We start from the raw sequence: 24007 nt of genomic DNA on the forward strand, positions 1-24007 counted from the left end.
TGTGGAGGACATTGTAGTAGGGAGAAGAGGAATGATGCCATTTGCTCGGATCCTTCTGCAAAGCTTAAAGCAACATATGCAACCGAGAATATCAAGGGTAATCACCCAAACCCATCTGCAACCCTGTAACTAATATCCTCAGAATCTTGATCTTGTCTTATTACCTTGATCGATGTCTGGTCAAGTTTGTCAGGGTGTCAACCATGACAAAGTAATTAATGGGAATGTGTTCCCACATTGCACATTTCCATTAGTGATAATGTGAATGTGCTTGGTTCTGTCTATTCTGGGCGGCATCGACACAAAATGGTAGGCCAAGAGTAGAACTCTGGGATTCAGAGGCCCATTATAGCCAATCAAAAGGGAAGACGGGGATCGTTGGTAAAAATGATATGTCCCCTGTGCTGTCTATGGCGAGCTGAAATATTCATCACACTCAGTAATGATGTTCTAAGCTCTGTGTTGTCATTGTACGCTGGCTCTGCTCCATACTGATGGTGGAGGTGAGAGACAAGCATGCTAAACAGTTTTTGTTTAGTCACTTGGAAAGCCAAGTATTAGGTATGCTCATTCAGGGTGAATGGCAGAGAAGTGCCTGTCTGCATCACAACAGCGTGAGCATATTAAAGTTCTGTACACATACAAAAGTAATGTGCATTTTGTGCCAGGGAGCATTACAAAAGTGACGAATTACATAATTTTACTCGCTCAAAATAGGACTGAAAACCTACACAGTGCACACAATGCTTCCTTAATGCTGAAATACATGGGAACGCCTCTACGGGCTTGGCTTATTCATGTTGTGCCAAGACTTCCCAGCATGCACTGCTTCTGAAGCTGGCATAAAGCAGTGAGTGGGTTCGGTACAGTCACTGGGATCATACCTAGGAACGTTAGCAGGTTCCTTCTGGATTATGAATCACTTTGAAAATTCCCATTACCAGAGCATATCTTGGAAGTTTAAACCATATTTAATGTAACATTAAGGTTTATTTGCTGGGTTTTAGTAAGCTGCAATAATGTTCTAATAGCACTTTACCTAAAACATTCAAAATGTTATCCTGTTTCTCTAAAGGACCTTCTGACCTATGGCTTAACCAGTCAGCAAATTCACATCTCTCTAAGCTGAGGTTCATTGCAATGTGAGGTGTTTGCTGACATGCTCCCCTTTTGAATATTTTAATGACAAAACACACATGAAAATCATTCTGCCCTTTCAAAAACTAGGTGCTTTGTTTTAGGTTGTAATTATTAATGATTAGTGTTATAACAGCAGCCTACGCTCAATTCAGGTTTTTCAAAGAGATGAGGCACATCTAACCAGGTCACATCACACCGGCAGGCAGAAAGGATGAGGAAAAGCCATAGCTTCTACTTTAATTCTGTTTCACAGTGATTGTCAATGTAAAGAGTACACCAACACTTAAGACTGTTCAAACAAAAACCCTAATCTATAAATGACCAAATCCTATAATATTACTTGTTTTAAAATGGATTTCATTCAATTCCTGTCCTAATTCAGACATTTTTTTAAATCAAAATGGCTAAAAATAATATGGGGTCTTGGTGTATGTTAACTCTTGCTTTCATTCTCTAACCAAAAATGATTCCATAGTTTGAGAATCACATATTTAATGTGTTATAACCCAAGAACTGGCTGAACTTGCAGAGCGTTACTGACATGAATGCAAGTCTGAAACCCCTCTCTAAACGGTCTCGTCTTTGTCAAGGTGCCATAGAATTATGCTTTGGACAATGTACACAGTTGACAGATGAGCTGCACAGCCTTTTATTAGACTGCAGGCTAGAGACAATGAAAACAACCAGACAAGAAGGAAGGAGCTTCTGTTTTGCTTATAGATATAATTCTTCAAATTAATGATGAAGCTAAGGCCTTTCTTTTCCTTTTCATCTATTCATTCCCTAATATATTCAGATTGAACTAACCATTTTTCTTTTTTATTGTTTTTTATTTTATTTTATTTTTTTTACTTCATCTTTAAAGGATGAACAGCTTAACACAGTTGGTAAATAAGTAGCTGGGTTTTTGGGTAGTGGCTGCTCAGTAAGAACCATGGAGGTGGCTTTTGTCTCCGAGGTTATGAGGTGTGTTCGGTCTGCTGTGAATAATTCACATTTTTTGCTGCAGAGTTTTTATTGAGTAAGTCGTGACATTTTCCATTATTACGACGGTCCAACTGTTTCTGAATACCTCATGTTTGTTTCACAGCATAATAAAGGTTAAAAGGCCTAGAATATGTTGCTAGCTAGGTAATACAAAACAAAGAGGAAGAAGTCACTAAAGGTCAGCTGAACTGGTGGAGGAAACGTTTCCTACAAAAATGTGCCACGTCAATGACAGTAATGAAAGAATCCCACCAGATTATTGATGGTTATTGGAGAAACATTACAGAGTGGGACTGTGAGATATGACAGGCTTTTGATTTTACTAACAGGTGATTTATCCTGTGTGGAATCAGTTCTCCTTTTCTGTCTTCTCGCATTAGAGCCACCATGGTTACTAATTATAGTGTCCAACACAGCAATTACTCACTTCCAAGTCACTGTGCTTTCACGTCTATTGTTCCCTTTGAAACTATATATGACTAAATGTGAAAAGGATTTTTAAGACAATGCTTTTTTTTTTTTTTTTTCACAAAGATATGGTGGCGATGAGTACAAACATTGCACTGAAAGAGACATACATGTGAATTTAACATAGCCTCATGTCAGACCCAGTGCAAAGTTGTATGGGGCCCTAAGCAGAATTTCATATTGGGGCCCACTTCCAGTTAAGCATTTATTATAGGCACAGAGTCGAGGAGGATGGGCAAAGTTTGTTTTGTTCAAATGCGACAAAGACAAAATAGGAGTTTAACTTTTAGAGGATGGAGGGAATCCATTTATTCAAATCTGTGGTAATATATTCTAGAAATACATTTTAAACATTGCCCGGCATTGTCTCTATTGAAAAAAAGGAAAAATACCTTGTGGTGTAATAGTTATGGTAACTCAACTTCTGTGGAGGTTCCATTCAACGAGTGCTTTTGTTAAACCCGTCCTGCATGAATTCAAGTTCTCTGAGGGCCTTAGACCAGCAGGAGGCATTGAACAGTCACAGAATGTGCTCTTAACTTCAACTGGCTTTACCTCATGTTGTCTTACTGGTTACTTCAGCACAAATGCTTCAGTAAAGAGTCTAGACCAGTCAGACACATAGAGTCCTTTAAACCACTTGGTTTAAAGGTACTTCTTTCAGTCAGTTTTAATATAAAACAACTGTGTATTTCCGAACTTCACTTGTAGTCAATTGACATACATGTGCTGCCACTGTTTTAAAAATGATTTAGAAATATTACACATTAATTTACATCTCAAACAGTTGATCAGAAACACTCTGTTATTCCCTTGTGTCTGAAAAATCTTAGAATTTGAGTAAGCAGCTGTTGTGGCTCTTTGAAGTTGCATCGATTTGATCTGTCAAAACAGTAGGGAAGATAGCCTGTCTCATGCCTGCTTGGTGACTGGACTGGTCTACTTCTTGACAGAAGAGAGAGGTAATTTCCATCTTTTGGAGGAAATTGGGATGTTTACATTTTTCATGTGTGCTCTGAAGTGAATGACAGTATGTCCTAACCTCAGCACTGGTTTCCACCCCCCTTGTATTCACCGCTTTCACTCTTTTAATGAGACAATTCAAAAGTTATTTGCCCTGTAGATACAAATTAAAGTAAGTGTGGACTCCAAAGCGCTACGACTTTGTAAACTTAAGAGATTTATTTTCCTTTTGTGTCAAACAAAAGAAAATGAAAGTTTAACTTGGCACCATTATCATACGGGTGTTTTCCTAGTTGGCTTTCTGTGGTTTGTCTGTGGTCAAGGCATTAGTGTCAGATGTGAGGCAATAACATTTATCTACCCCAAACCTAATTCTACTACGTACCCTCATTGTACAGTTAATGCATGTTGTCATTTAACCTAATTTGAAAAAGTATGCCACTCTCTGCAAATCACATGCATGCTCTAACTATAATGTAGATGCCTCTCCTCCTCAGGATGGAGCAAATGTTTTGAGATAATTGAGGCAGCACAGTATGGATGACATTCATATCATATCTAATGCACTTGACTGAGATTAATTTCGATGATCTACGCATCTGCGGAGATGAGCGAGAGGCTTTGGCAGTGATGGGGTGGGAGTAATGGCTGTAGTCCGGGAGCAATGGAACATTTGGCAGCGACTTCTTACTCTATAGGTGGAAGCAGATCTGAACCGTCACTGTTGCAGGCTGTTGACCTCTATCAGAGCACCTGCGGTGCAAGATTATTAAGTAACGAGTCCCTGGTGAGAATACCAGCCTTCCTGCCAGAAGTTCGCCATGGGAGGCTGCTGTTGATTTTGGTGACACAGTAAATGCATAAAATAACAGCACCTTGATTGGAGGCAGATTCTGTTTTTTTTTTCTACTTGTCTAATTAAGGATGCTGTGTAATAATCTACATGTTTTTTTTATACTGAGACTTTATAAACACAAGAAGGTAAACTAGGATTCACATTTACAATAAAAATAACACTTTTATGTCATATTGCATACAAATAAAATACACTCACACAAACATTACCACATTATTGGTTTTATTCATCAGCTAGTGCATTCAATCTGTTATTGCAACAACTGCTATTATGTTTGTGGAATAACTGAGACATTCGATTTTAACTTTGGTGAGGAGGACCCTACTCTTCTTAGTAGATTTTTTTTAATGCAGCCACAAAGGAATGCGTCTGTATGGACGGACGGATGGAATTAAGATTGATCGATCGATCTTAATTCTAGCAATAACCCAGCTGGGAGTTGACAATGACAACAAGCCAAAAATAAATGTTAATTACAGTTCATTTATAATTTAAAAAGTGGTAACTACATTTCCACATGTGGCCAGTTACTCAGGTATTCTATGGCTTATAATGCTTTGTATTTTCAAAAACATTTAGCTGTTGCAAAAAGGCACAAACTGAAAAATTTGTAAGGGGGCAAAACCTTTTCACAGCACTGTATGCTTTACTCTTACTTTTCTATTGGAATAGATGTGTAACAGCCCATTACTATACAAACAGCGTGCTTTTTAAAGCAGTGTTTAAAGGCAGCTGCATGATGTAGATGTGTAGTTACAGTTTTGGCCTGACCTGCAGAAGCTCAATGACAGAGCAACACAGAGAGAAGAATTTACAGGTCAGCAGGGCTCACAGCTGAGACTTTATGGCAGGATTTTACACCCTTTGTGATTTTACAAGCAGGCAGAAGACTCATTAACCCTTTGCAGAACAGAATAGAATAGGTTATTCTTCCCCTTTCTGCACACATTCACATTGAGGAAAATCAGAGAGGCATGCTTTTGACACCTGTATTACACTAGGAGGTAACACGTTTGCCCAGAGCACAAGGCAATTAATCTTGTCAATGTCAAGTGCATTGGGAGAGAGGATGAAACAAAGATTTGACCTGATTGGCTATGAAAAGGTCTCTCATTTGGGCCCTGTTGGGAGAGCAGAGGGTTACAGGGGAAAGCGTTTGGCACATGCAAGGACAGATGCACAAAGCTTTGATTTATCTGTCTGACTCTCGTCCCTCCCAGTGAGACACGATTTTGCTACATCTATGAGTGTCCAGAATAAACATGCATTAATTGGCCAATTAATTACAGGGATGAATACAGAAGGCAAGACTTTAATAGGGCCACTTTGATTGCACCTTGGTCTGTGGCTTTTCTAAATTTTCTGTGTATTTATGTTTGTGTGTGTGTGACTAAGTCAATGTGTGTTAGTTTAGGTGTGAAAAACTGATGCCCAACAAGGGGTAATGTAGGTCAACACACCCTTTGAGTATTACATAGACCTGTTGTAGCGGGCCCAAACACAGCCCCTCACTCACACATCTACAGTCATTTTCATGAGGTAATTTTACCGCAGCAAACAATGTATGGATTTGTCAGAGTCCCATGTCAAACATGATAGGATAAACAAAACTGATTTTGAAATGTGCTGAAATGTAAGAAATGACCAAAGTTTTAATCAGTCAGAACTAAGTTACCCCAAGCTGTTGGAAAATGCACAAAGAAGAAATAAGTAAATAACATGCAAGTTAATGTAAGTAAGTGGGATGTAAGTAATATGAATGTATAATAACTAGTAAGTAAATTGGAATAGATAAGTTGATAGGCAAGCTGGGGGTGTAGATCCAACCGGGCCCGAGCCCGTTGACATTGTGTCCGGACCTGATCCGTAACCAGACTAATTCATTTTAATTAGAGGCATGAGTCGGAAATAAACCCAACATATCATTTTAATTAAGATTTTACTGCTTTTGTTCTTAGACCATTTTGTCACTTGTTGTAACCGCAGGGTGAGTCAAGTGCAAATCATCTGGGATGTGAGATTGATAGGAGCGGAGCAGGGCGGGACCGCTTGCGTATTTATTGTGCAGTGTGCTAATTAACTTCTGCACCTTACTTTCTTTCTTTCCTCAACAGGGTAAGCTGCCTACTTTCACCTACTTAGTAGGTAGATTAATACGACTTTACATCATGCATTCTTGTTCAATTTTCTCTGTACAGGATGTATTACAGGCTTATTAAACATGACACAGAAGCCTGACTTGAGCCCACGTCAAGCAAATAACGTTAAATGATGTTAAATAACATTGGGCCCGACCCGGCCCAATTTTGGGTCATACATTTAAATTCTAAACCTAAAATAGGTAAAACATAAATTGGTAATACATGAGTAAGTAATGTGCAAATATTATGTAAATAAGCATAAATGGAAGGAAGGAAGAAAGGAAGGAAGCAACTGAGGGGGGAGGGAAAGAAAGACGGTAAAGAAAGGAGGAACGATTAATGAACTGGTGAGAAAATAATAAAAACATAAATAGCTAAAGTACATAATACCAAGTAATAAAAAGGGGAAAGTTGCACTTGAGCAAGTCCTTAAACAATAACTAATAGAATGCTTCTATATAAAATGCAGAATATAATTAATAACTTGTCCATAAGTGTCTGGGAACCTCACATGTTTTATGTTTACCAATTATTTCTAAACAGCTTTAAAGCTACCAAGGTCAGATCTATCAGAGAGTCATGTGTCAAACACGGTCTGGTAAGCAAAGCTGATTTAATGAAACATGTCAACATGCAGGAGGTGACTAGGCACAATTTTACTCATTCAAACTGTAGAACCTCAATGGCTTCAAGCTGTTAGGAAAGTCACTCTAAAGAGAATCCATGGTTTTAAAATGTGAATACCTTCAAACAGACATTTTTGATCCCTGATGCTTTGATTGGGGCGAGCCCCAAGTAAGCTCAGTCTGTGTCAGTCGTTTTCCCCCCCAAGTCGGTCAAGGGAGAGAGGAAGACACGGAAAGCCGAGTGTTGCATGGGAATAGGAAGCTGGATGGGGAGGCGAAGTAGCCCTGAACGCTGCAGAGCACAGAGGCGTGGTAGTGGGAGGCTGCATCACTTACAGCCCTGTTACAGCCTGCCATCCATATTCTGATTTTTCACACTGTCATCCTGCCCTGCAACCAATTTAAATACATCCATCTGTGTCCACTTTAATGGAATGTAAGGGAGCAATGCATTGGCACTGGCCTGATATCATACATATGGCACTGTATGGGACCTTTTTGTAATCTGTTTTGCTTGGTTATATGAAGCGTGACACTTGCTGTGGACCCCAGGATACATAGAGCGAGCACCCTGTGGATCCCTGACCTTAAATATTTGGTTTGTAATATGAATCAGGGCTTATTCAAAGTGCATTTTCTCTTCAGTTGCTAGATATTGTGGGCATAAAACACTCTGTATCTGTAAACACAGGATGAGAGCAATCTGGTGTGTATGAATAGCATGGCAAAAAGTCCAGATAAGACTGTAAAACTGTGAAACAGCCAAGACTAATAACGGCATCCGTTTGGGAATGTGAGCATTAAAAAAAAGCATCGCTGACCCAGTAAGGAGTCAATGCAATAGGCACCCAGCTTGCACCGAAACACTATGAAACGCTGTGCAGACATTCAGCTGATGGGTGGGTATTGAGCTCATAGTTAAATATAGATTTATCATCACTTCCTCGCCACATAAAGATGCAAATTCATACAGTAAAGCAGCCTTCTTTCCACTCCTTAGGAGACGTTAAAGTCAATGAGCTCTTAAAACTCATGGCTGAGGATGTGGTAGAAACGTGGCTGTTGTAAAGAGCTGTATTCAGGCTCCCATAGGACCTGTGTGGCTCAGTTTCTATAGACATCTACTGTCTGCGCTTCCTGTGTTTGCCTTTGGCTTCAGTGTTTGCACACTGCGTACTAGTTATTAGCAGGAGGTTTGCTGAAAATGCTTGGTAATGATTATTTTAACCAGCACTATGCTGCGTTCTGTCGCTGTTTACCCTTGTACTATCACCTCTGTCACCTACTATTGTGTGATGGCAGAAAAGGCATGTAATGCTGAATGGGAATTATTTTCTCACTTTCATACAGCTTCTTGTCTCGTGTTTGTTTCCTTCTTCTTATCTTTGTAGGCCCTCAAAAAAAAAAAATCTCCTTTACAGTATTCAGTCTTTAATTGCCAGACTGCCTAATTAGGGATGTTACCCAACACACATCATACATTCATGCATTGAGGACATCCATCCTCTCTCAAAGAGAGCCTGCAGTCTCATCACTGGCTTTATACCCTCCCATGCACGAGATTTGTCATGAAACCAGTTTGCCATCTAGTGGCTCTTGTGCAAATAACTATTTTGTTGTACAGGGTCTGTGATTGAGTCTCTGTGAGGGGGAGCCTTCATGGAAAGCTTCAGCCAAGGGACTATAGGTGCAATCTTGGCCGGCTGAGCTGTGTCTTAAGTCGTCTGCAGTGTCAGGCATCTCTTTATACTTCCTTGAATATTTAGATGGCTGGGAGTTAAAGAGCGCATTGTGTGCCAGTCAGAATGGTGAAAAATGCTAAGCTGCATTTGAGACCCTGCCAGGCAGCTGTCGGCTTTGCCGTTCTCTTCCTGCCCCGGCCGCTCCTCTTAACCCTCAGTAAACAACTGGAACAAATCCTATTTTATTGCGGCTTTTACCAAGTGTGAGGGATCTCTGCAAGCTCCAGTGCCCAGGCTTTTTCTAAGATTGTGCAGTGTCCTAAGATGGCATTTAGGGAGCATACTCAGAAGTGGGAAATTTGCACCGTCTGCCCCTAATTGTGTCTTTAATAACAAACAGGTGCAGTCGTGCTCTGTGTAGTGCATTTTGTGCCATTTCAAGCAAGTGGCATGATCCATATTTACCCCAGAAGCACTGATAGCAATTTTTTTTTTAAATAGCTTTGGTGAAGATTTTGACAATACACACTATGCTGGGCTGTGTAAACTTAGTCCTTTCACTAACTGATTATTAATGTGTTATCATTAATGCCTAGACTGATTACTAAGTACACACAAAAAACACTGCTGGGTTCTTATTTAACCCAAATGGTGGGTCTGTTATTATGGAACTGAATTCAAACATACATTGAGCCAAAAAAATTGTACCCAGCACAGCTTATTATTTTAAATACACAATCAACTAGTCAGACGTTAGTGAACACCTTGTACAAGAAGAAATAGAAAATAGTAACATAGTAAAGTTATGCTGAAAAGTAATCTTAATTTCAGGGGTTTGTGTGAATTGAGTTTACACTAAACAATGAATTTACTTGTCATAACAATAGCCTTTTACTTGCTAAATTGTTGCTGTTCGTGCTAGGCTGCAACATTCACACAGGCAATATTTTATGCAGGGAATGTATATTTTATTGAGTGAGTGTGTGTAGTTAACTACACACACTCTTAACTTAACTTAATTACTTAATAAAAGTCTTATCAGACATGTTGTGAATAATGTCAATAGTTTTTCAGTCCGATTATTTCTCATACAAAACAAATAATAAAACGAAATATTAATTTTAACCAAAATATTGGTTGTTGGTTATCTATGTCATGTCATTTTCTTGCTAGTCCATTGTTTGGTAGTCTCAATGTTATACATTAGCAAATTTAACTTATTTTTGGGTGGACAATTTAGCTTATTGTGCTTAGTTTAACCGGTAACCTAAACCCAGGATAGCTTTGTATTTGAACCAGAACTGAGTTAGCAAAATATTCTGTATTGGGTTGTTTAAACTGTAGAAAATTTGAACTGTAAATGTTTAAATATTTAAAGATATATATATATATATATATTTTCTCTCCACTAAATGTGACTGGTTGCTAACTGATGCTAATACTTGCTTGTGTTTAGATCATTACTCCAGCTCTGGCTCTGATGAACAGTTTTTTTCTTTTTTTCTTTTATTTCTTAACTCAAAAAATCAGCTACTTTCAGGAGCTGAAAGTAGTCTTATGGATACAAACAACCAGTCAATATCTTGTGACCACTATTCTTTTAAAACTACAGGTTTAGTTTAGTAGTTTTTGATCTGCCTTACTTAAGAAAAAAAGCTGCCAAAGTATTAGCACCACACTCACACTTTCTTTAATCTTCCCAATGTTTGTTTTAACGTTAACCTAAACAAAATTTAAGTAGGTCATTGCAATTAACTCTTAAATACTATTTCAGAAGCCTTTTTTGCTTTAACATCTTCAGATAGTGTTATCTGCACCGTGCTTTACTATTTACAGCCTGTGTGCATTATGCAGAAACAGGCTGACAGCAATTTTATTTAAAACAGGAGTAGTCGACTAAAAAGATGATATTAAAGCATTTTTTTTGCGGGTATACTTTGATAAATTTTGTGTTTAATGTAGTTGGTGTACTGCACTGTAATCCTCTAGAAAAATTAAACTGTATATAATTCACTTGTCGAGACATTTAGAGTCACACACTGGTATGGCACCAAGCTTGTGCTCTGGCAGAAGAGAGCCAACGAGATCGTTTATGGGACTTGTTAAAAACCGGTTCAGCCTTAGTCCTAACTCAACACATTTTGCGCATTTTTTGTATGATGTGACTTGTAACATCAACACTGACATTGCCTGAAATGAAAAGGATTGTTTTTGTCTCTGTGTTTCCTGAAATCACTCTGTTTCTAGTCAGCTATTACTCGTTAGGATGAGTATTGTCTTGAATTGGTTGTTCGTGTGCAAAACTGCAGCAAATGGTCCCGTGTTTTCACAGGGAACCGTGGCTCTGACCAAAGACCAGAGAAGATTTGAAGCATCTGTAATGTATGTTTTAGATTTTTCAGCCTCTTACAGTTTTGGAGCAGGCAAACATTTTAAACAGGGAGTAAACATTTGGACAGGCTGTGCAGTGGCAGCCAGTCTCTGTGTTTGTGCCTATTTTTGAGCGTTAAAAAATAAGTTCACATTTCTATTGCTTACATGTCTATATATTTGAAGTTCAGTGTCTTTTGTAACACAAGTAAGCAGTTCTGACTTATTTGTCTCTCTGTAACATTATATCTGCCTGAAGTCCAAAATAATGTGAAACCACCACACCACCACCACTTTAATTGTTACATATACTTTATTTTTTTTTATCAAAGAAACACAGCAGCTGCTTATGGAGTAAGCAGTTATTTTTATAAACCCAGCACAAGAGTTCTACAAAAGGCTCAGGTGGCTTTAAAACATGTCCCTGAAGGCAGGCAGGACTCAGTTCGCTCAGAAAAATAGGGTGGCATATAGGTGTTTCAGTCGGGGAAAAGGGCATATCTCCCAGAACACAAAGTCCATTTTTTTTGTTTTAGTGTCAGTAATTTGGCTTTCTGGAGGACACAAAAAGTTTTGATGGGACTCAAATAGATCTCTCAAAGCAACATTTAGGAAAATTATTGCAAGTGTAGAATAATTATTGGGTTTTCTGGTATGCGATAGGGGTGAATGTGGTCCTGCAGTGATCATTTCGCTATGGCTCCTTTAGTTCTTGTGCTCACCCCAGTTGATAAGGTAATTTATCAGAATTAAATGGGTTTTAGTGACGCCTCCGTCGCAGTGCTTCACACGAGAATTCTGTCCTCTGTTTTGTTGTACTGCACCCGGCATGGATTGTACGATATGGAATGTCTCAGGGAACATGTTGACATTTGGGATAAGGATTAGGAAGTCTCCATAAAGGAGTGCCTCTGCTGTGTGTCACCGTTGCTGTTGACTTTGCACTCAGATTGAGTCTTGTGTTGCAGGACTGAGCAGAGCCCCGTGGCTGCCGGCTCCTTTATACTTTTCAATTCACCGCTGAGCTGGAGCCAAAGACTTGGATCCGTGTGGATTACACTGGAAGTTCAAACTCCCTGTCAGTCTACATGAGGCCTCTTTACTTTCTTCTCGGATCTGTGCCAACTGTAGCTTTAGCTTGCACTGTAATTGAATTAATTCTTGTGATCTGCATTTTCACTTTGGTTTGCAGGTTTTTATAGTGGAACAGATAAGTACTTTGTGAGAGCGCGTGATTTAATTTTGATTTACGCAGACAGCTACCTCTGAAACTCTGGCTCTTCCACTTTTTCCTCTTCCACACTCCCTCCACCTTTCTCCAACTCTCTCCCGTCTCTTCGGCAATCATGTCCTTCCTTGCTTTTCTCCATCTCAACCTCCATCTAATCTACTGCAGTGACCTGAAGGAGGGCTTCACACTGCAGTGCTCAAATAATAATCAAGCACTAGGATGTTGTCAAATTTATAGGACACTGAGCGTTGCATGGCAACAGAGATTGTCAGGGTGATTCAACAGACACTGGAGGTTGGGTGAAGAAAGAAAAAGGCTAAATGACAGAAAACAGGGGAAGGTAGGTGAGGTAACAAGAAAAGCAGCAGACAGGAGAGAAGAAGGGAATCGGAATTTAAAAAAAAAAACAATCACATTCACAGAAGGAGGGATTAATAACTGAGCAAAAAGCACATAATGAAATAAAGTTGAAGTTGCCTTTGCCATAAACTGATTCACAGACGGCAACTACTTCTCTGTGGTAAGTAATGCATGCTTTATTTTTTTGTCAAGTTTACTCTAACCCCATGGATATTTTTACTTTGAAATTTTACACAAATGGAAAAATCTAATTTCTGATTAATTTCATTCTGACTAATGTCTTTATTTCAGAACTATCACACTGTCTGTTTTGACTGACAGTCAAATCTTTCGGTCACTGTAATGAAGCCCAAATTTCATTTTTCATTTTATATTTCATCCTTGTTGCCTAGTGACTGCAACACTTTTCACCTTTCTTGAGGCATTCTAATCATCACGAAAAAATAGTAATAAGTAAGCAAGTGAATAAGTATAGAGAAGGTAGTAAATTGGCAAGCATTTTTACATGAATGATAACAAAATATGTGATAATTTAATGAGTAAGAATACACATGAATAGGTAAGTAATTAAATAATACGAGAGTTAAGATTAGGAGTACATTAGTAAAAATACTAAAAAAAAAATACAAAAGGATATTTGATTAATTATATGTACAATAACTAAGTGTATAAGTACAAACAGATAATGTAAGTAAAGCAAATTATTCTCTTCAAGTTCTTAAAAACACAAACCAGTGAAACACCTCTTTTTCAGGCAGGAGCAACTACATGCATGTCCTTTGGGCATACTGCTTTGCTGAGCATCTTCTAACACCACGTTGTTGTTCCTTTCTTGACTATCTCAAAATGTCTGGATCTGTTTTGTCTACTTAAAGGTGACTATCCTTCTCCGTCACTGCCAGTTGTTTCAGTTTGGACAATCTACTGAGTGCAAATAGCAATGACAGCTTGAAGCCCAATTTTCTCTCGTCACCGTGTGCTCAGATTTATTTGAGATAAAGTGCTAACTGGGGGGGTCTCCTTGTCAGTCTAACTCCAGTAGATTGCATTATGTTGAAAATTATTCTGTGATGAGTCCAAAAATATTGAAATATTATCTCATGTTCGCTATATGAACATGAGACGAAGAGAAAGAAGGCAAATTTGTACATAAGATTAGCACAACAAACAACCACAGCAATTTTACGACTAATCCACAATGTTGTTAGGTGGTACAAAGATTTGGATTGTCTACTGTAGTTCAACGCATTAGTTCTAATTTGTCTTTAGTTAACTGATGGTCAAGTAGACCGATATAAATTCTTTGTAAAATATTTTTTGCCTTCTTAACACTTTCCAGGTGTACAAGTCAATCTTTTTGTTAAAGGGGGCTATTCAAGGAAATATCTAACAACCTCCAAACTCCTCATTAAGAACCAAAGAAATGCAAATGTGTCCAACAATGTAAGTAAGTTTCATAATGGTGAACCTTAGCTATTGATCTCAGTCCTATTGATGAGAAATGGAATACCACTTGTTGTTCTTGTGATTGTATGTAAATAAATGAACATAAAATCATTATGTGTGTACTTTGGTGTTAAAAGGGATTTTTAAGGGCAAGTGTTGGGAAATAATTCTGGAAATTGCATAATTCATGACCTACTTAGAATAATAGTCCATGAAATATTCATCAGGTAAATTACTTATCTGCGTACTCTGGTTTCGTTGTTTTGTTCAGTGGAGGAAAGGGCACCAGCGGGGACCGAAGCGAGAACACATTGTTTTTTCCATTTCCTTTTCTCAACTGTGGCAATGACTCAGACTCTACCTGTTAATTATCACTGAAAGAGGAAAAATCAAATAGTGTCTCGCCATTATCGTGTCTTTTGAGAAAAAGACCTTAAACACAAAAAAAATCTGTTTTGAATGCACATGTTATACACCCACATGCATGAGCGCCTACTGACTGAACACTGGCTTCCCGTTCTGACAGCTTTTGCGCCGCAAACAGAGCAAAGCCTTCAAAGGGGCTACTCAGGTGTTTTATAATTGCAGCCATACGAAGTAGAAAGATTACACGGTTTAAAGATGCTGCCTCTACACATCAAGGCAATTTGACTTCTGCAAGCTCTTCACCCATTCGTGTTCACATTAAAGCCTCCATACTGCAGCATTAGAGGTGCATTAACACCACTGATCAAAAGATGGTGGTCAGGGATTTGTTGGTACATCAAACAGCAGGAGAAAGAGGGAAGGAGGTAATTTCAGAGAGAAGTCACACACGGGCTGTGTTGTGTTGTTATTAGGGTTAATATTTGCATTACTACACCGTGCTTTCTTCCTTTGCCATAATCCTGGTATCTCTGGACTACAAACATAAAAGTACACATGCAGCCCAGGAACCTGAGCACACATGCAAACAAATGATTAAAAGAAGTCGCTCTCGCTGAAGAGAAGTTCCTTCCCTCGTCTTTGTTGCAGGCAATCGTACATGTCAAGTTTGACCCAGTTAATCAAAGTGTGCGTATGGAGTGTCAGAGGAAAGATTCGGGGGCGTCACTTTTTGATTCTCAACTTTTCTTTTCAGCAGCCAGAGAGCTTAGCTTTTCACAGATCCACACTGCAGCTAACTCTGCAGAGGAAAGAAGTGTTTTTTGCGTCACTCGCAATAACACATACAGTAGCAGAGAAACACAATGTCACATTCCCCTCAGATGATGAAACTCATACTGGAAAGAGGTAATGGCATTTAGCCCCGTAAAAAGGACTGTGTTGTGCATCAGGCTTTTGCCATTCATTTGTTTAGTGGATTGATTCTGGTTGCAGTTAATTTTACACTTTTCTTGCCAGCTAAAGCTCCTGGAACCTCCCCTGTCTGATCCAACTATTCTCTGCTCCTGCAGAGCTGTGCAGAAATAACACGAAGAGTTATCTTTGCACATGCACACAATCTGTTGATGTAACCCCTCACTTGGCTTCACTTCAGAAAGCATTTGATCGTAATAAAATGCTAGATTTACAGCACTAACTTTTTGGTGTATTATTCTTTCTATCTCACGGTTTCCAAGTTCTCAAAAAAAAAAAAAACTGACAGAAATGACTTCTTTCCTATCTTTCTTTGTGACAATATGCAGCATTGTCTGGCTTGTCCTGTTTGCTCCTCGGGTTGATTGATACACTGAGAGATTCACACAGCTGGAAAGGAGGCAGTAAACCAAACGAGGGAACAAAGAGTAGTGGGCCACACGGGGTGCAGCAATTAAGCTGTTTTCTTGTTCTTAATTAAAAGTGAATTAGAGACTGCGACAGGAGTTGCTGTCTTGCCTTATTTGCTGGCAGCTTCCATGTCTTGCTGCACCTGTTGTCGTACATCCACTCATCCTTTACTCATCCTGTGTTCTTTCTGTTTCTTTTCACTATCCTCTTCAGGGACGGAGAGGAAAGCCGGGGGAGCCTGGACCAAGAGGCCCACCTGTAAGTGAGCTACTATAGCAACACTTTTAAGAAACTTCTAATACTTTCACAGAATAAATGGATTTATAATTATCTGAAAATGTATGCAAGCGGACTACATTTATTAAATATCTGAAATGTTAGCAGTATGAAGGGCGCTTAACACAAATGCAAGCAAGTGTATTTTAAACTCTTGTATCATTTCACATTTAAACACTTAGGTTGGTCAGTACATTGATTGCCAATAATTCACATTAAAGATTGCGGTTGTGACGTTGCAACATCTGAAAAAGTTCAAGAGGTATGGACATTGCAGCAATATGGCAAAGTGACAAAAGAAACAACATTTTCTGTGCACGGTTTAAAACATGTGCTAAGTCTTTCCATGCTTATAGATCTGTTCGAAAAGTTACTGCACAAACAGACGAGTCTTTGCACAAAACCCCAAAAGGTATTTTAAGGTAGCACTGGAATGTGTTTGTATTGATGAGTAGTGCAAATGTGTCTCATAGACCAATTGAGTCTTTGAGTTATGGTCCTTTCCTCAGGTGTCCAAAACAATCTCAGATGGTGTGTGTGCGTGTGCGTGTGTGTGTGTGTTGGGAGGGTGATTGGGGGGGGGCTGAGGTATGTGTGTGTGTGTGTCTGTGTGCTTATGTGGTAACCCACTGACTAAAGGGCACAAACAACAGTGAGCATTAGAGGAGACAGCTTGTCAGACTCTTACCTGCTGATGTCAGAACAAACAGGAAGGTCTAGCTATTGTGTAGCTCAGATACACTGAGTGTGCAATTATTTTCAAGCACGGCTGTCTTGATTGCACTATCAAGGCACTATTAGGGGTTGCCTTTATCTCATTGAGAAATAAAGAGACACTCTGTTCTGATTTTACTGTCAGTGTTGCAGTTCAGTTGTTTTGGATATAATTGAGCTACTTAATGGTAAATCTTTAAAGCATAACTGAGTGTGTCACCTACTTGCTTAATAAATCTTAGTCTTTTTGGACACAGAGTTGTGGGAGATTAAAATGACAGAACAGAGGTGTGACATTTCTAAATGGAAATGTCCTCGTGATGCCCTCCACATGTGTCAGATTAACTCCCATCCACTGGTATTGGCATTTATTATGGTCACCTGTTTTGCTGAGGTTGATATCAGGGGTGAAATCTTGTATTCAAAACACACTATGGGACATCACTCTGCTTTGTCCAGTGGCAGCAGGACATTGAGGGCATTCAAAGGGGGTCAGTGTTAGCTTTCAATGTCACGTTAGCATAACATAACAACCATGGTGTGTGTCAGAGGGGCATGACTAAGCCACAATCCAAATTTACCTGCAGATGACCAAGGTCCAGCTGTGTTATTATTTGACTCAAAACTAGTGCAAAGGTTAGAAAATATAATAAACAACTGCAAAGTGGATTACTTCCAACTAAATATCTAATTTAGAATAACAAATAACTTTCTGCTATCCATTAGATCATTCATGTGATTATCCTTTGTGGGTTTATTTTTCCTACAGGGTCCTTCAGGAACCATAGAGGGAGCAAGTGCAAAGGTAATATCTAAAATGTTATCGCAAAACAAACTTGATGCATTTAAAGTTATTAATGATGATATCTGGACATTTTGCAAATGATGTGATGGGTCCTGAAAGCTAAGCTGTGTACATACATCTAAAACCAGTGTAGGTGGGAAATTCACCTACACTCTATAAAAATAATTTTCTGACTCTGTGACATTAAAATAGAATTAACTTTCAATGTTTTAGGTATATTAGGATTACTAAAATATTTTTCACTAGATAGTACATTAATAAGTGGGAGAGAGGTTTAACAACTTTCTTCAAAGTCAGAGATTTACATTTATTTATATTTTTATATGTGGAATAGCATTACCTTTTAAACTGCATGACTTTGGTCAAACATCCTCAATGTTCTTTCACAAACTTCTCACAGTAGCTTATTGGAAATTTGTCCTCTGTGTCCGAGTCAGGTTATACATTTGCTGGCATTCTGCTCTGCCAATACATTTTATGTGGAATTTAGATCAGCACTTTTTGATAGCCACTACAAAACATTGACTTTTCCTTCCTGAAAACCACTTTATAATCAATTTGTTTGTGTGCTTAGGACCATTGTCCATTTGGAAGACCCATTTGTGCCTGATCTTTAACGTCCTTCATGATGTCTTGAGATGTTACCTCACTTTTTTGTTTTGTTTTGTTTTTTTGTTTTTTTGCATACTGTCCTTTCCTCTTGGTGCTATGTATTTTGTGAAGTGCCCTGGTGCACCCACACAACATGATGTTGTCACACCTGTACTTCACAGTCTGGATAGTGTTCAAATGCTTACAAGCTTCCCACTTTTTCTCCAAATTCAATGATTCTCACTGCGTTCAAGCACCTCTATTGCAGCCCCATCAGAACACAGGACAAGTCTACAAAAATGAACGTCCTTGTTCTCATTGCATTCTTTTCTTTGTTCTATGATGTTCATATGGTGCACATTTCTTATCGAGGCATGTTCATTTCTGGGACACAGACCCTGTTTCCTTCCTGCATGGCGTGATGGCTGATGGCTGGATATAAGCTATACACTTGTTGCCCCTCTAAGCCAGCACAGACAAGCCAGATGTATGTAAAAGGACAGCAGAAGGATCTCTTTTGTCCATGACTGACACCTTTTTGGGTTAATAGTCAGGAACAGATCTCCCTCGTCAGAAATGGCACCGCTCAGTGAGTCGAAGCGTATCTGCTGCAAGTTAAATAGCTGCTCCCAGCCTGTGTGCCTCCTGCAGTACAGCACAGCATGACTCAGTGCTCACACTCCAAACTGACAGATGGCCATTACATACCGTACTTTTGCAAGAAAAAAAAAAAAAAAAGAAAAAAATCTGCAATCATTTTCATGATGCCCAGGGGTGTTTTGGCTCACCAGCAGCACATGAGATATGGATTGTAAGATTTAAAAATAATAAACATAAAAATGCTCAGATATGCACCTCTGTCATGCTCCCTACAAATTTTCGCGCAACATGCTACCTTCGCCGATACACCTACAAACCACCCGCTGCCCACCAAGCCTCCAGTGGCAAATACTTGTGATCACGCTGAGAGTGGAAGCCATTGTGTAGTGGACAACCTCTTGACCACTCCTACTCATCAGGTGTGTGGATTCATCACTCGTTCCTGTATACTGCAAAGCTTCCACTGGTCCTTCTGTCTAGAGGAAGGGGAAGAGTAAACTGGCTAACACTGACAAAGATGATTACCATTAAAAAGAGAAAATTAAACAACAAAAAGACATCATGGCCTGGTTATTGTGACTGTAGAGTTATTGTACATCTAACACTCTCCATCTCAGTACCCTGTCACCTGTAGAAGAAAAAAAGCTTGATGTTTTAGAAATCACTTATTAGTTCTTTACATTTGCCCCATCTAAAACAGCAAGACAAAAAAAAGAGAGACCCTGTTAGATAGAAGCTTTATTGGTCTTCTTTAAATGAAATGTAAAAACAGTACATGTGCAAGATGTGTAAAGCTAACTCATTGTAGCATTAGCAAATGGTAATTCGATTATTTTATTAAAAATCCATAAGGGTGTAAACAACTTACTGTAACTCAGTTACTTCAAATGAATTCAGAGGCAACGCTGAATAATATCTGCTGGTGACGACGCCTGCAGGAGTCTAAAACTTCCCAGATAATATTAGATCAAATCTAATTTTACGAAAAAGAAGGAAAGATATTTCCGTATTTTCTTTAATACCTGTTACATATGTTAGCAAAAATGTCCTGAGCACCAAGCACTGAGAATTGTCTTTTAATTCTTACAGGATGCATGTAAATGCAAGCTCTTCCCTGGCTATGAATAAGTCATGCCCCTACATCATGGTTGCATTTTTACTGTAACATTATAAATTTATGTTTTGGGCACACAACAATGAAAACACTGTCCCAGAGAAGAACATTTCAATTTGTTATGATGAAAACAGTAAAGCTGGTCACATTCAGACATTTACAAAGGCCGAAACGGTAAGTGAGAGAAGATGCACTAAACACTTTGAAGAGGAAACACGTTATGATAGGCAGCAATAATTAAACAGCAGTCCTCAGTGCCCTTTCTTTTACATTTTTCAGTCAGGATGAAATAGATTGAAGTGAGACCAATGCTGCTGCTGCTGCTGCTGCTGCTGGTGGTGGTGTAGTGTCTGTGTGAACTGAGGCTCCTCTCATTCCCTCAGCAGTGTGAATGTTTTAGGAAGAAAAGATGGAAGAAGAGGTCTGCTGTGCAGGATGTGCTGGAAAAGTCAACGTCTTTGTGAATTACATCTCCATAACTGTGCCTCCCCCACCCACCGACAGTCTCAAATGGGCTCTGACAGCACTCTGCAGACATTGACAGAGAGAGTGATGCCGACAGTCTTAATTGCAGTTTGATGACTCTGGGTGGCTCAAAGTCAACACATCACCCACAGTCAGCCACAGGTGGAACAGTTCCCTGGGCTTTATCATTGTGTAAATACAGCAGTAATCTACATAAACACTGACCGCGCTGCAGTTAATCTCATTTGAAAGGTTTATTCACTTGTTACGTGGTCCTCGGCTAGTAAATTGACTGTGAATGATGTTCTGTGTAGATCTAACTGAGATAACGAGAGAAGTATGGAGCTTTGAGTCTGTGACAGAATGCAGCGCGCAAGTTTTTTTCACAACAGGTGACATCCCGGGTAATTCCAACTTTCCATTAGGTATGATTTACGTTGAGTGTCAGTCATAACTCAGTGCAAACTGCCTCCACGGTGGCAAATCACTTTCAGTGTATAGCGTAGCATGGACAAAACAGTTCAAGAAACAAGATAGGGCAATATTTATACACAATTGTGCCTTTTTTTTAATGATGGGATTCAAAATAAAGGTGGAGAATGTGAAAATAGTTGAAAGATTAGTTTCTTTACAACAAAAACACATAATGGTTTCAAATTGGCATATAATGTTCTTTTTCAGTCTTTTTACAAAAGACTGAACAGGCTGGGAACACAAATAACCTTGACATGCAACTTACAAATGTATTGTTTAGGAACAAACAAGTTAATAACATAAACTTGCATAACAGCAAGACTAAGAGTCTACTTAAGTGAGTTAATGGTCCACATTGACCATATACTTAATACTTAATCAGCAATCTTTCAATTGTATGAATAAAGTTACTCTTTCTGCTAAAATCACTGCCATATCGGTAGTTCAATAAGAAGTCTAGTTTGCCTGTGTAATCATAAAAAAGCTTTGGACCCTTTGCTTTAAAAATAAAATGCAAAAACCAAAAGGTTGATCAATTTAGTGGTAAAACTTTTCAGTTTGAATCTGCAAAATATATAAATAAATAAAAAACGCAAAAATCAAGGTCAAAGTAATTCCCACTTTTAGGCTTTCATGCAGTGAGTAGCTTTAAGAAAGAAACATCTAGAGCTGAGCCAGTATGTTTTCAAAGAACATTTAAAAACATTAGTATTCACAGATGTAAAATTTTATATAAAGTTAATTTACAATTACAAATAGGGCTTGCATTCTTAATCTCTACATCAACCACCTACAACAAAGTTGTAAAGTCTTGTGATTATAATACATGTGGTTGCTGAAGCTCTTCAGAATTCAATTAAATCTTACAGTCAGAGTTTCTGCTAGTCCCTCCTCCTCGGCTGAAATATTAATAAGAGAGTCCATCTGTTCATATATGCCAGCAGTCCGCTGACTTAATAACAGCTCCTAATTTGGATGAGGAAACAGTGACTATATCTCATTAAAAGAGTGGTGCAGTATTACTGTGGTTGTCATAGTCGAAGGAATGGGGGAAGGGAAACTCAAAGCTCTCTGGTATCATCTGTCTTGGAGCTGCAAAGGAGTGAGCAAATACATGTCATTCTTTCGCTCTCCTCACATCTCTAAACATATGCTCCATAATGTCTCCAGAGTGTCTGAAACTATCCCTGTAAATATTCTCACACATGTAAAACAAAGCAGCAATGTTTGCTGATCTACCTGCTGCTTAAGCTAAAGTATGATTGGAAATCACAGAATAGCAGGCATGGGCTGGTTACTGGTATCAAGAGACACAATGGTTTCGCAAATTATGGTTTCTAAAGTATTATAATCTACGTTATGCTGTACAGTTCCCATGTTTAAAGCACTTCTGTTAAGATGCTGAAGAAAACAAGAGTGAGCAGAGTAGCACATTGCTGCCCCTCCACCTTTTGTTGCTGCACACTGCTGGAATACATTAAAGTAAAACTAGAATACATCATAGTCATGGTGTCTAAGCTAAAGGAGCATTCAGCTTCTATGCACCAAAAGTCTGGAACAAACTTCCAGAAAACTGCAAAACAGCTGAAACGCTGAGTTCCTTTACATTAAGACTAAAATCCTCACCTGTTTAGAGTTGCTTTTGAACCATAATAAATGAACCACTGACCAACTTATTTGATGTGCATCAATAATTTTGGTGATGGCACTCATCAAAATATAATGTTTATTTCTGGTTTTCTCAGTTGTTGGCTGTATGAAGTTTTATATGACTTTGTATTTTTTGTGGGTTTTTTTATGACACGGAGCTCTTTGAACTGCGTCGTTGCTGAAATGTGTGAAATTTACAAAACAACGGTAACTACACTTAGATGTTGAATTCTCATTTACATATTAGTGTAGTTACAGTGAAATTGCTGAACTGTGAATTTTTTTTTTCCCCCCGTTTGAAAATCTCATGCCAGTTTGTGCTTACAGAATTGTTTTAGTGGAAGAAAGGGTTTAGTTTCTCCGTTGTACTTGACTGTTCGTTTTCCATATTTACTCATAGCTGAGATGAAAAAGTTGATTGAAAATAATCATTTGTGGCTTGTGATTTTTTATTTTTTTTGTGACAAAAGTGTCTCGAGAAGAAATTCAATTCTGTGAGGTGAAATGTTGACATTCTCCTGGGTTTATGTTGCGCAAAATATAGATTTCAGCCTCGTGAGTGTTCATTACCACCTGGACCTCGGTTCAAGTCCATGTGTCTTACTCTAAGTTTTTCTTTCAGTTTTCTCAACATAACTGAGAAAAAGAAATCCAATCAAAAAGCTCTTGGGACGCCGCACCGGCTGTGTTAAAGTGCCATCTGTTGGCAGACAAAGAAATGATTTCCTATGAAAACAGACACATACTGCAGTGCAACAGGAGCTTAACAATGTTCATTATCTTGCAAGACGCATGTAACACCACAGCCTCATGAAGCCATATGTGTAAAATGGGTTTCTTTTTTTTACTCCACCGTGGATTATGAGATGACACAGGACTGTATGTTTTTCTGATTACTTATTCATAGCAACAGTCCGTGCCTTAGCGTCAGTCTCGAATCTGTCTGTCTTTTTACCCCGCTTTTGCTGTCAGTCACTGTCAGCGCTGTGCTCTGTTCACACGCAGAGGGAGAAGGGGGAGTGTGGCGTCCCTGGGGAAAAGGGAGAGAGAGGAGATCCCGTACGTATTTCCCTGCCGTGACATTTACAATGCCGCCGTGTTACAGAGTCATTAACCGAGGCCTCCTCCCACAGGGTCAGCCAGGTGCCGAGGGGACTGGTGGCGCGAAAGGACAAAAAGTAAGTCACGTCAATGTCAAATGTCAAGCATGATGAGTCCCTCTGTTTATGCTCCCTCAAACTCACTGTGCTCGGGTGCGGAAAGGGTGCAGGCAAGTTCAAGCAGATTTACTGACACCTT

The 24007-nt window shown here is 39.0% G+C and overlaps 1 protein-coding gene across 4 annotated transcripts in view; it reads left to right on the forward strand.

The window, feature by feature from the left end:
• The window catches only part of LOC103134185 (collagen alpha-1(XIX) chain), a 135912-nt gene that overhangs the window by 58142 nt on the left and 53763 nt on the right, over positions 1-24007 (forward strand). For all 4 annotated transcript variants that reach the window (XM_016668466.1, XM_016668465.1, XM_016668467.1 and 1 more), the window contains 4 exons: positions 16233-16277; positions 17779-17814; positions 23714-23767; positions 23842-23886. In XM_016668466.1, the coding sequence (XP_016523952.1) occupies positions 16233-16277; positions 17779-17814; positions 23714-23767; positions 23842-23886 (180 nt within the window). The remainder of the gene's footprint in view (positions 1-16232; positions 16278-17778; positions 17815-23713; positions 23768-23841; positions 23887-24007) is intronic.

This window comes from Poecilia formosa, unplaced genomic scaffold (genome assembly GCF_000485575.1).
Source record: "Poecilia formosa unplaced genomic scaffold, Poecilia_formosa-5.1.2 Scaffold15, whole genome shotgun sequence".
Classification (NCBI taxonomy): domain Eukaryota; kingdom Metazoa; phylum Chordata; class Actinopteri; order Cyprinodontiformes; family Poeciliidae; genus Poecilia; species Poecilia formosa.